This window comes from Brachypodium distachyon, chromosome 2 (genome assembly GCF_000005505.3).
Source record: "Brachypodium distachyon strain Bd21 chromosome 2, Brachypodium_distachyon_v3.0, whole genome shotgun sequence".
Taxonomy (NCBI): Eukaryota; Viridiplantae; Streptophyta; class Magnoliopsida; order Poales; family Poaceae; genus Brachypodium; species Brachypodium distachyon.
The window spans coordinates 46,293,090-46,306,396 of record NC_016132.3 but is presented as its reverse complement, the minus strand read 5'-3'; the positions used below and the strand labels follow the sequence as shown (position 1 = coordinate 46,306,396).

Sequence of the window (13,307 nt, the reverse complement as noted above, 5' to 3'; positions counted from 1 at the left end):
CGTCAGTGGATAACCCTTCTGTAACTAGTTGTTACTTTTTCTAGAAGACGGAGAGGGCACAAGAGAAGAACCTTGTTCTTTGCTAGTGAAGACTCCCTAAACTAGATCGTCCCTTGGAGATTTCACGCATCAGTTTTTTTCTCAAATGTATTGTACTATGCAAATCAACTGTTTATTGAAGGAAAAGCATACAAGGCATGGTTTCTTCCATGCTATAACGAGTTCACTTATCTTATCTTTTTTTTTCGATCTATTGATCGGGTTCCATATCAAGATAACGGAACAACCCAAGTTCACATAGCCCACACAGTTTTACACACACTTGTTGCCAACGGCAATCAAGAACACACGCAACGTCTGTTTTAATAGCATACAACAATAGCTAGAACAGTAAAGGTAGAACATGCAGAGCAGAGTACACAGCTTCAACTTGCACATCTGCCGACCAAAACCCCTCACACTCACTGCACCACAATTGCAGCATGCATAGACCGCCTGGAGCATCATAGACCGCCTGGAGCATCATTCGTTACCTGTCATCGTCTTGTCCAGCAACCTGGGAGCGTCCACCTTTGCCTGATTAGGATGATGGCGCAAAGCCTCCTCCTGAATGACAACCGCGCCCTGGAGCATCTCCCCGTCGCTACCCAAATGGAGCCCTGCCCTGTGTTTCATGAAGGAACAAGCATAGCAGATTATTTTAGCAGGGATCGAATCAACTTATGTTCGAAACAAGCATGATTACACAACTTTCAAATAGCCCAACAAATAGCAGCAAGCCCAACCACTTGGAGATTCCTATTCAGATTAGTATAAGAAGCTACCCACCAGAAATATTAGGAAAAACAAGTCGGGCGACTATTCACACCCAAAGCTAATATAAGCCTATAATGCTCCATGTGTAGCGAGCAGCTGACTCATGTTATCTTTTGTAAAAATTGCGTTATGCCACATTAGTCATAACCAAATCTTAATTTTCAGAAGAATCTTAGCCTTCCAGAGGTGCCTGAATGATATATTCGGACCAATATTAGTTAGCATATCATACATAGATTTTACAGTGAACTTCCCATTTTTTGACCATTTCCAGATTGCTTCACTTATCTTATCTAAACTTAATGAATCTGACACGACCGCAGAATAGTGTGCTTGGTTCATGCCAACTTTTGTCCTACTAATTCTTGCCATCATTTGGCTAGCCAAAGAATTGGTGAAGCTTTTTGTGACCCATGAGTTGGCTAAAATTGGCAACAAAAACGAACTAGAGTTGGCAAGAAGTCATTGGCATGCAAAATTATTGGCTACAATGGCCTTGGAGGGCTGGGCATCCTTGAGCTCGCCGCCTTTGACCGCGCCCTGCGGCTTCGTTGGCTTTGGTACGAGTGGATGGCGCCCGACCAGCCTTGGCACGGCTTGGAGACCCCCTGCGACGACTCGGATCAGGCGCTCTTCGCCGCCGCCGCCCGGGTCACCATCGGCAATGGGCGCACGGCCGTCTTTTGGGACTCTACTTGGCTGGGCGCCTCTCCGCTCCGTTTTGCCTTCCCCGCCCTCTACGCCCTCTCCCGCCGGAAGCAACGTTCGGTGGCTCAGGCGCTTTCGGGGAATCAATGGGTACACGACCTTCGGCCGTCCATCGAGCCCACTGTGCTTACGGAGTTTATCAGCGCTTGGACGTTGATCGCGAACACCCCTCCGCTTCGTCCTGATGTTCCGGACTCTATCCGTTGGGCACTCACCGACAATGGCACCTATTCCTCCAAGTCCACCTACCTGCTCCATTTCCTCGGTAGAATCAGCGCCCCGCTCTCTTCGCCTGGCTCCTCTCGCTAAACCGGCTTTGGTGCGCTAACCGTTTGCAACGGCAGGGATGGCCAAACTTTTATTTCTGCCCTCTTTGTCGGCGGAATTTGGAAACTGCGGTTCACCTCTTCTTCGAGTGCCCCTTCGCCCGTTTCATCTGGTGTGAGGTTGCGGGCTGGCGCAACTGCTCCGGTTGGTCACTGCAAGGGAGCCAGTTCCCTTTTCATCCTTGTTTGCTGGTCCATTTGACGGGAGAGAAACTTCCGGATTTTTCACGACAAGGACACTTCAGCTTGCCAGATCGTCTGCTTCATCAAGAACGAAGCCCAGGAATGGGCCTTTGCCGGCGCTAAGGCCTTGCGGAAGCTCCTTTAGGAACCACCTTGAGTTTCGTTTTTTCCTAATTTCTTTCTTTTCCCTTTCGCCTTCTGGCGGCTCTGTACATATTTTTTCTCTGCTTTAATATATGGAAATCAGCAGTTGATGGACCAATCAAACAAAAACCAAAATTTTAGTCATGACCCAAAATTTTATAAGATGTGTTTTGGTTGCATTTCGGACACACGGACCCGAAATTCCCAACTCCGGCAACACGCCTCCGGCGACAACCCCGTCCGCGGTTCGGCCCGCCGCAGGCTGCTCCTCCCCACGACCCCACCCACGTGAACCCTTGATCTGTTCCAAGCGCAACGCCGCCGTCCGCGTCGCAGCAGCTGTCGTCACGGATCCGGCTTCCCCGACGCCCACCCCCGACACCGGCTGACGCCCTTCCACGTCACTCCCCCCGTAAACTCGTGTGCGTGCAGCTGCAGCGGTCCCCGCGGAAAGCTCCCCCGCGTCGCGCGGGCCCCACTTGCTCCCCCAAGGCGCGCGTGCTGACGTCACCCGCCCACCTCACCTCCTCTGTATATATCCAGCCCCCTGTCGCCTCCCCCCACCAATCACACACCAACGCCTCAAAGCAGCATCACACAAACCACGCACCCGCGCGAGAGAGGAAGACAAGAGCGGGAGAAAGGCAGGGAGGCGGCAGAGCGCCCTGGGGACGCGCCACGTAGCAAAAGGCGACGAGCCAATGTATCAGGCCATCCCCTACGGCACCGCTCGGCCGTGGCTCCGGCCAGCGCCCTCGTCCGCTGCGGAGGCGGCCGCCGCCGCCGTCGTCGTCAAGATGGAGACGATGGCTTCGTCGACGGAGGCGCGCGATCAGGACACACGGGACGTGAAGAGGGCCGTGTCGGAGAGCCCGGTCGTGGTGGTGGGCCGGCGGGCCTGCTGCCTCAGCCACGTGGTGAAGCAGCTCCTGCAGGGGCTCGGGGTCAACCCCGCCGTGCACGAGGTTGCCGACGAGGCGGCGCTCGCGGGGCTCGTCCCGCCCGGCCCCGGCGGAGGGGATGAGGCCGCGGCGCTCCCGGCGGTGTTCGTCGGGGGGGAGCTCCTCGGCGGCCTCGATCGCCTCATGGCCGTCCACATCTCCGGCGAGCTCGTGCCCATCCTCAAGAAGGCCGGTGCCCTCTGGCTCTAATTAATCACCTCTTTCCTTTTTTTTTCCATCGTTTGTTTCCTTTGGTGTCGTCGGGGTTTGATTCCTGGCCGTTGGATCGAAATTTACAGTACCGCGGCGGATTTACTCTAGGATTTTGATTTACCTTTATCGGTGTGCTGAAAAACGAGAAAGAAGCAAACAGCAGCATTTTTAGTGGTCACTAAGTCGTAATTTATCTGGTAAACATTTATCTGGTCCAGTCATCGTGTTGTCACCATGTGACGAGCGGGAAGAAGAAGAGCGAGGGGGCATTGCAGCATCTGTACAGTTTGTTGTTTCCATTTCTGAATTAATGAGAATGAACTGTTCCTTGCCAAAAAATCTCTGCCTGTGGCCTGGAATTTCCTCGTGCCCCTTTTTAATTTAGGTGATTATTAATTTCGGTTCCTATACGGTGTTGTCTTCGCATTCAAGTCATGGTTGGTTGTTGAGAATATTTTGGTTTGATGTCACTGCATCCAGATGGTGGCAGCATGGAAAACATACGTCAATTTTAGCAATTTACTAATAACTTCAAAAAAGTTTAAGCAATTTACTTATTTCCTTAACTCGTAATAGTTACAACTGTTTCTGCGCTTGGTTGTGGATCTTAACAATATTTTTCCTCTGGTTGCTTGTTTCTATCTGCGGAGTATACCTTTGATCAGTTCTCTCTCACACACGGACGCACGCGCTGACGAGAATTTACATGATTACATCATCCTCGTCATAGAAGACCGGAGTAGTCTAACTACTGGAGACGAGACGCGGTATCTTTGATTGCAGAACTGGTCGATCTGGGTGCGCCGGCGCATCACTATTTACCCCACGGAACTCACACCCGCGTGTGGCTTTACGGTCGTACGTGTGGCATGGATACAAAACAAGTGCGTAAGCAGTGATGGGATTGGGAGATGGAAAACCACCACAGAATCACAGTCGTACGTACGAACCTGGGTGCCAGAACCAAAGGTAGAGGAGAAATCAGACTTGCCGTCTCCTGATTTTTCATTTTGCACACGGCTCGTCGTGTGCCTCAGAACGGCACATGCCACTTGACCACGAGTCCACAACCAATCCGGCAGCGACAGGATCTAGAGTGCAGCAAGGGAAAAAAACTTTTAAATTTTCCCCCAAGTACAAAGGTAGTACAGCCTACCACACGATTCTTCCTCGGACAATCTCAGAGGAAAGGCCTTTCTTGTCAGAGAGCTCGTATGGCATATACTACAACGGAGGACGGAGGGAAGAAAAAAATCCATTTCGACCCCTTTGTTTGAACTTCTGTTTTAACTTTCGGTATTTTTAGCAATGTCAAAAACACTTCTCATGTTTACACATGAAGCTGAGAAGCACCTCCGGACGTGTTTTTGGTGCTTCTAGCTGAGAAGCACGTCCGGAAATGCTTCTCAGCTTCACGTGTAAATGGAAAAACTGCTTTTGAGATTGTTAAAAGCACCAAAATCTGAAACAGAAGACCAAACAAACAGCACCTTATCCTGCGTGTAAAAGCTCCTATGGCATATAAGCACGGACGGGGGAAAAGATCCATTTCTGACCTGCGTTATTCTGACCTGCACTCTGTGCTTCCGTTCCGTGTAATCTGTGCGTTTTAGTTAGGGAGGTTTATCCGTGCTTCTCGAATGACAGTCGACTGTTCTTACACGATACTGTAGTTTACAATAAACAATTGTGAGAGAGGTGGACGATGCTGTACCAGCTTCGACGGCTCTTGGATTAATTAACCGGTTTGCCGACGCCAGATCGACGGGAGACGACACTACCGCAGGCTCGCAGCGGCCTTCATTCAGTTCACCTGCCGGTTCTCGTACGCGCTCGGACTGGGAGGAGGATAGCCCAGCCGCGGCCTGAATGGATTGACGGAGTTTCTCAACTTCTCATTCTCTGCCACTAGAAAATCGAAAAGGTTTGGGGACTGAGCAGGGAGCAAAGGAAGCGACAAATGGAAGAGCGGTCGGTTGTACTAGTACTACAGTACATCTGTGGTCCGGCTCCGCGCGCCCGCGGCGCACCGAGGAGCAACGACGAAACCCGTCCACGGGTTTTGCCACCAAATGCACGGCACGCCAGATACACTATGTGGTGCGTGCGCCCCGGCCCGCGGCGCCCCCGTCAATCGCGCGTACGTATGGGTATGGCCGGCCGCAGCCGCGTCACTGTGTTGGCTTCTCCAGCAGCAGTGATCTTGATAGATTATGTTTTCGTTTGTTCCTTCTGTTGAGTGAGGGCTGTGAGGGCGATATTGTTTTTCCCCTTTCCTCGGAGGGCAGGAGTGTGGTTTCTTCCGTGTAACCACGCATACAAGAAACCGTACGTTGCTACCGATACATCGGCATCGTATTGCCACTGTCACGGAACTCGTCATGCGGCGTGTCATCCGATCCTTCCCTTCCCTTGGCTTTACCATCGCTCGATCGATCGTGCTCAGGCTGTTCTTCTCGATTGCTAGTGCTACGACTTCGATGTCGTTTTGGACATACCTGTTTCTTTTATTCTTTTTCCCGCAGAATCACACTCTTTTATTGAGGAAATCACTTGCGTCATGGGTTCACGCATTTATAATAGGCGTGTGCAATATGCCTATGGTGCTGGTGAGGTGAACAGTGGGGTTTGTGCACACTCGCTTCTCTACGTATAGATCCATGCAATGTTTAAGACTTCCGTTTGACATTCGCTAGCTTTGCTTGGCACTATAATCAAGAACCATGTGCTTTTAAAATTTTACCTCGTGAACCATGAGATATGCGGGAAGGAAACTTCATTGTACCCAGGCATACGTGTCCCGGTAACATGCATTTCAAGTCGGCCCAATCATGGGTTAATGCACGTGGACAATGGAATCTACGAAATGCAGGATGCAGCAGCAGCCGACACACCTGCCGCGAAGCCGGCCGGGCCCCGACGAGGCTGTCGGTAAATTTTACAGCAGCGTCGTATTGCCACTGTCTCCGAGCCCGAAACTCAGACACGGGGATATCAAGCATCCCTTTTTTGTTTGGTTGTGGATTGTGAGGATCATTTCGACGAACACCGGTGTGGTTGAAGACACGAAGCGTAACGCTCATGATTTTACTCAGGTTCGGGCCATCGGGAGGTGTAAAACCCTACGTTCTGCTTTTGAATTGTATTAACTTAGTGTATCGGTGCGTTATAAGTTGTCGGGTACACTTCTCAGGTACTCTACTTGTGCAGTTACTTGTCTAATAATTCCGAACCCCCCTACCTGTAGCACTGGTCCTCCTTTTATAAGCAAGAAGATACCATGGGTGCCATAGTTTACAGCTTGACACGCCAGTTACTTGCGTGTCGAGAGAGCAAAGAAAATGACTCAGTCCGAGTATTTCACTACTGTTTACCAAGTGTGAAACGTGCGCTAGGATCACCGTCGTAGCCTTGCTGAAGGAGACTAGACCCGCCGCTCTCGCCCTGTTGGAGCATTTAATGCCCTGTCTTTACGGTGCTTCTCCACTGTCCCACCTGCCTCGTCAGGAGCTTGCGGGGGAAAGAGCCCCGTTGCGGAGGGCGCTCACCCGCTGGATTCTGGTTACGGTGGTCTGACGCCTTGCGGAGCACCTCACCCGTGACTTGCAAGAGATGAACTTTTCGGGCACACCACCGGGTAGCTCGCCTCGCGGGAGATGGCCGTCGCGACCCACGCGTACCGCAACAATGGGATCCCAGAGACCACCGGTGCGACAGCCCTTGTCACGGAACTCGTCATGCGGCATGTCATCCGATCCTTCACCATCGCTCGATCAATCGTACTCGGGCTGCTCTTCTCAATTGTTCGTGCGACTTCGATGTCGTTTTGGACGTACGTGTTTCAGAATATACTCCGTATTTTATTCTTTTTCCCACATAATCATACTCTTTTCCCGAGGAATCACTTGCTCCATGCTTCATGGTTCACACATTTATCATAGGCGTGTGCAACCGAGTGTATTGGCGGTGTGCCTGTGGTAGTGAACAGCGGTGTCTGTGCACACTCTGCTCATCTACCTTTTGCATGACGATCTACAATAAATTTCCGGCAAAAAAACATGATTTAAAGTTCTGTTCTCTGTATTGTCGGGGGTCATCTGCCCATACGCAGCGTACCCTCGCTTTGAACTTCTCAGTGCAATGTTTAAGACTCCCGTTTCACTAGCTTGCTTGGCACTATAAATATATCCGTCCAATAAATATAATCAAGAAACAAGAACCATGGGAATCATGCTTTTTATTTTACTACTCGTGCATGAACCATGAGACGTCTGGGAAGGAAACTTCCTTGTACCTGGAGTAGTACTAGTGTACTACTAGTACGGAAAACTATTGATGAAGATGATACGTGTCCCCGTAACATGCATGCCTAGTGGATCAATCACGAGTGAATGCACGTGGACAATAATGGAATCTACGAAACAGGATGCAGCCGCAGCAGACACTCCCGCCGCGAGGCCGGCCGGCCGTGACGACTGACGAGGCTGTCGGGAAGCAGACGTATAGCCGGCAGACAGGCTGCAGCCCCGCCGCGCGGTCCCCCAGTCTCATCGTTACATAAACCGCGCGTGAAATCGTACGTAGCTGCCTCGACAAATCACCAGATTTGACAGATCAGATCTTCCTCTCGTGCTGATGTGTTCTGTCCTCTTTGCTCCCCAAGGGGCGCGTTTGATGATTCGGTCCTTGAAGACGGACCAGCACTCAAACTCTCGCACGACGTTCACTGAACCGATCGACGAATTTCACACGTATTCGGTACAGTCCCGGCCTTCCGGCTTCCGGGACAGCTAGCTATTCAAAGAGAGGGGCCGGGGCAACGTTGGCACGTTGCAAGGACGTGTACGATCATTAGCCTCCCGTACCTTTTCTGGCTAAACGCGTACGGTGTTACAAAAGAAGCAAGACATTTCATTAATCGACAATGAAGTTCTACTGTAATAGGAAAAGATTTTGCAGCTAAGCACGTTTACTGAATGGCACCATGTCTCACTCATCCCTCGTCACATACAGGGTCAAGATGAGCTCATCATGAATGAGACGTAAGCAGAAGATCGAGGCTTCGGCGAGAAAAAAAGCACGAGACGATTAGGAAACGGGAGGAGGGGCGGAACTTGAGGGAGAAAAGACAGCAAAGCGAGTCGGAAAGAGCGCTTGCCGCGATACTTTCATGTAAACCAATGGCCGGGGGCGGCTAAGAAAATGGAACTATAAAAAGGCTCCAGTGGAAGGGGATCGTGCCGCTCTTCTCTGCTTAAGCTCAAACACATGCGCATGACTGCTTCGCGTTTACTGCTGCTCCCTCCGTTTTCTAATTTTTGTCTCAAATTTAACTAAAAATGAATGTATCTATTTTTAAAAACATCTAGATACATGTAATATTTCGACAAGAATTATGAAACGGAGGGAGTACTACCCTATTGCAGAATCGGTTAAATCATGACATATTTAAAGGCTGTGATCTGATTTTGTTGCGAGCTTCTGCTGGCACTTCTTTAGATTTCTAGTATCTTTTTCTCGAGGAACTGTCAGGAACACTACATTTCCTTTTTTTTTGCGAGAAAATGTTCTCGTTGAACACATATCACTTTTTAAATCATCATGTGATTCATCACGTTGATATAGTATGCTGATGGCTACGACGTATTTCCTGAAGATATTATACGGTGCATCGTGATTGAACATGGCCAGGTGGCCGTATGATGTAGCTAGGATATCCCCAGTTAACCAACCGATGATGCATGAAATTGGCCTAATGCATGAAATTTGTTTGTATTTTTTTTAGGCTGATAATTGTATCTAGTTTTATGCTGTTGTTGTTCTATCTCACGAAACACACACGAAATGCCATGTATTACTGAAAATACCTAAACTAAGAATCAAGTAGAGCTTGCACTTGATTATAAAGCAAAGAGTAAATTGTATCATATGTTCTAATTCTTTCGCAAATGTGTCAAGTTAGTCGCTAATATTTCAAAACACACGTTTAGGTCCAATATTATTTTAAGTGGTTCATCATAAGTCCCTTTGATGTATGCGCCCCTCTGACCGTATGACGTGAACATTTGACTAATGCCACCTAAGATGGAGTCCTCAGGTACGAACGTAGATTAAAACATTACATAAAACCCCCGCAACTAAGTTTCTTCCATTTCAGGGCCCTCTCATCGTTCTCCTCTCTTTTCCCCGCCCTCGGCCGCCGTGCCCTGGCTCTACCCACCAGAGCTCTGCAGGGCCGCCCCGTCCTGCACAACGTCGGCGCCCCTTCCGCGTCGATAAGCCGCTGCTCTTGCCCCGCATAGGCATGCGCCGCTAGTCTGCCGGCAGCCCCGGCCCTCCCGCCTCCTATACCCTCGCCTTCTCGTCGTGCCTCTCTGGCCTCTCCGTTTAGACCACAAAATGGAGGAACCTTAGCTGCGGGGGGTCTTATGTAAGATTTTAATCCACATCCTCACCTGATGTGTGGGCCCATTCCTATGTGGCATTAGTCAAATGGGCACGTCATGCTGTCAAGAGGGCGCATGCATCAGAGGGACCTGTGATGAACCATTTAAAATACTATTGGGATCTAAACATGCATTTTGAAAGATTAGGGATTGACTTGGCACCTTTCCAAAAGAATTAGGACCTACGATGCAAATGGGTTGCGAACGAACCTTATGGAGAAATACACCTTGATGCTACGCTGAAAATCCCGAAGATCACAATCGAATGCCAGCCAGTTTGACAAAACCAACTTTTGTGGGGGTCGCAAATTCACTACTAGAAATCACAATTTTCGCTAGTCAAATACTCTGGGTAAAAGCAGAAAAAATTTAGGTAAAGACTTCACCTAGGGACTGCTCTAGGGAAAAAACCCTAGATATAGTATGGTGGGGAAATGGCCTTTACCTATGGGCTTTTCTACAGCTCTAGGAGAACATTTGTTTCCCTAGGGGTTGAAACTCTAGGGAAAGATATGACATGGCAGCTATATGGCAAGGTGAAAAGTTACAGTCCTAGGGTCATTTTACCCTAGGTAAAGGTGTGGGACCGAAATTTGATCTGACATGCCACGTCATCATCTTTCCCTAGAGGACTTCACCAACCAGGACCAGAAACACACTCTAGGGAACCACAATTTTCATATTGCGTATTTGAATTCGTAATGACCATAATTCAAATATCAAATGGAACCAATAGAAACTACACATAACACAAATTGTTCCAATCAATCTCAAGTCTTCATTCAAATAACATGTTCGTGATCAGTAGCAAGTGTTTGTGCTACACAAAAAACTACCTCATTTACAACCATAACAGATCAGTAAATGGCTATAGTTTGCTACACCAAAAAAAAGCATACACAAAACTTATTAAGTTGTTGGCATTTGGTTGCTCATGAGCAGCGATGAGAAAGCAAGCGCTCCTGTTCCGGGCTCAAAGAAACCTCCAAATAACCCATCTTGATCTGCAACAAGCTCGGGCAGAAACATTTGAGCTGACATTGTGCTCCAGAAAATAAGATGACACTCAATTTAGAGTTTGATGAATACAGGTGGTAGCATCAACATATATCTCCATGATTTATTTCGGAGCATATTGAAACGAGAACACAAGAAAAATTTTACACACTAATAATCGAATGAGTATCTGCTCCTCCAAATTAAGAGCACATCAGCACATACTATGTATGCCAAAGATCCAAAAGCTAGCTAGAAAGGTACTGGTAACCCGGTAAAAAAAAGAAAGGTACTGGTAATATTTTCTGGGCATGCATTCCATTTGGGATGTACAGAGTAGGCTTCTTCCATGCACACGTGTGAGTCTAACTACTAGAAAACCATGTGTATATAGACATGTATACACAGTAATACTACTATGTGCATTAATTATATTGTATACTATTATACACAGTGCATGCCAAAGCCGATCTAGAGCACCAATCAAAGAAAAATTGGAAATACATTCCTATTGAGTTCTTTGAGCCAGATTTACACTCAAAAAAGATTACTGAGCCAGATTAATGAACTGTTACATGATATATTCAGGTATCCAACTTACTTGATTGCTTTGTAGCACGGAAGATCAATTTGTTCTCTATTCCTTCAATCTGGCCAGCAAAAATTTGTATTTCTCTGAAAAGCATGTAAAAATTAATTAGACAAAGCAAAATAATGTTGCAAGTAGTACTACAGTTAGCTGTGTCGATATTGTACATACCGCTGAACACCAAGCTCTAGAACATTTACATGTGATCAGCAGGCTTCACACAATTGTGTTGCACAAACAATGCTCAAATTATAGGACATTTAGATAGTACATGTAGCAGTAAGAACTAAATCAATTGCTAAGATTTCACACATCATTCAGATAGCACAAAGCAAATCATTTTTTCAAAGAATCATATAAAGCTAAAATGCCTTAGAAAGAAACCATGAATGACAAATTAATTCCAAGGAATATAAAGGAGAGTAGCGCATTCAGATTACTCAATCTGTCATCACAGAACTAGCATCACCGGATTCCTTCTATTCTTCTTGCACGACCCAGCAAAAGAAGCTAGAGATCAGAAACATAAACATGTTTATGAGATGTTAGAGGCGAAAAACTGTGGTCCAAACCAACAAACTTGAGTAGGCACATTCAGGTTCCAGTATGTTTGTGATGCTTAGATATGACCCTTTGTCAACACAGGAAATTTTAGTTCGAATGCTAATGTGAGTGTTTTTAATTTCCAATTCACTTATTTCAGATAAATCATGCATGTATACCCAAAACAATTGTAACAGAATGTCTAATGATGAGAATAGTTATGCATAACTGGTCACAAAAGAAATAAGGCAAGGGAAAACAAGCAGCATATTATGATGGCTATGAGGCTATCTAAATGATGAAGTCTGAGCATCTTTCAGTGAGCACTGATACAAGTATGCATGCATCACAATTAAGTGAACAAACTGATATAGCAGTGCATCATAAAAAAATTGACTTTATTTCATGAAACATTCCACTACAAAAACTGAATTCGATTGAATATGCTAAAATTGCAATATTCATCTCCATATTCTCTAATTAACTAAGGTGTGCATGCACTGCTATATCTCTTATGGGACTTCCAATTGAGTTTCCATTCTACAACATTCTATCCTGTTCGCAACAAACAGATGATCACATGCCTAGGCATCTGAATAATGAAAAAGGAGTATAGCCAAACTTCACAATTATGAAGCAAATAGACCAATTAAACAAACATCCCTGGACACAATTATGCAGCAAATAGACATCGACATAAAGAATTAGAAATACACCTAGAAGATGGCACATTGCAAAGTTCATAAAAAAAACTAAATCCAAGCACATCTGCACATAAAGAGACCTAGATATAGAGATAGAGAGAGAGCTAGAAAAGATTGAGAGGGAGAGAGGACGAACCAGAAGGGGGCGGCGCTCACAGGATGTGAAAAGACGGTCCGGTGGTCGTAGAACCAGAAGGGGACGGTCACACCACAGGGAGTCACCACGAGAAAGACGGACACCGCCGCTGCCGTGGTTCCAGGCATGGTCCCGCAACCGCGTTCTAGCGGCGGTGCAGCCATGACAGCGGAGGCGGTCCTCGCAGGAAAGGTGCCAGCGGCGCTGTGGAGGGCGGGGTGGCGCGGGCAGGGGGCGGCGTGGGTACGGCGGGGCGGCGCCACTACAGCAGGGAGGCACAGCTACGGCGAGGTGGAGCGGGTATGGCGGAGCAGCGGGGTAGAGCGGGGCGGCGCGAGTACGGTGGGGAGGCGCAGCTACAACGGTCGGCGGGGCAGGGCGGGGAGGGCCGACGCGGAGACGGCAAGAGGGAGGGGAACGGAGAGTAGGAGACGAGATCGAGATTTGTTTTTGAGCTGGGAGAACGAAGGCATCTTTGGCTGGCTCAGCGGGTGACTCTGGACATAGCACAAAATTTTCACTCCGCCTCTGCAGATGTCAAGTGGGCCTGTCCAAAGCAACG

The 13,307-nt window shown here is 47.9% G+C and overlaps 2 protein-coding genes and 1 long non-coding RNA gene across 4 annotated transcripts; 2 read left to right on the top strand and 1 right to left on the bottom strand.

Moving 5' to 3' along the window:
* The first annotated feature begins 1,386 nt into the window (after positions 1-1,386).
* On the top strand, positions 1,387-1,833 carry LOC104583313. Its single transcript, XM_010235180.1, has one exon. It carries the CDS (start codon positions 1,387-1,389, stop codon positions 1,831-1,833), a length of 447 nt encoding a protein of 148 aa, XP_010233482.1.
* An 894-nt stretch (positions 1,834-2,727) lies between these two features.
* Positions 2,728-3,670, top strand: LOC100828393 (monothiol glutaredoxin-S5). Its single transcript, XM_003569484.4, has one exon. It carries the CDS (start codon positions 2,879-2,881, stop codon positions 3,326-3,328), a length of 450 nt encoding a protein of 149 aa, XP_003569532.1. The 5' UTR covers positions 2,728-2,878; the 3' UTR covers positions 3,329-3,670.
* Positions 3,671-10,517: 6,847 nt separating this feature from the next.
* On the bottom strand, positions 10,518-13,246 carry LOC106865950. 2 transcript variants are annotated; one of them, XR_002963178.1, is made up of 3 exons: positions 12,746-13,246; positions 11,375-11,872; positions 10,518-10,781 (listed from the first exon to the last, which is right to left on the bottom strand). It is a non-coding gene; the product is annotated as an uncharacterized LOC106865950 (long non-coding RNA). The 2 variants fall into 2 exon arrangements; XR_001405804.2 differs by having other exon boundaries at positions 11,375-13,246.
* Between the last annotated feature and the right edge of the window lie 61 nt (positions 13,247-13,307).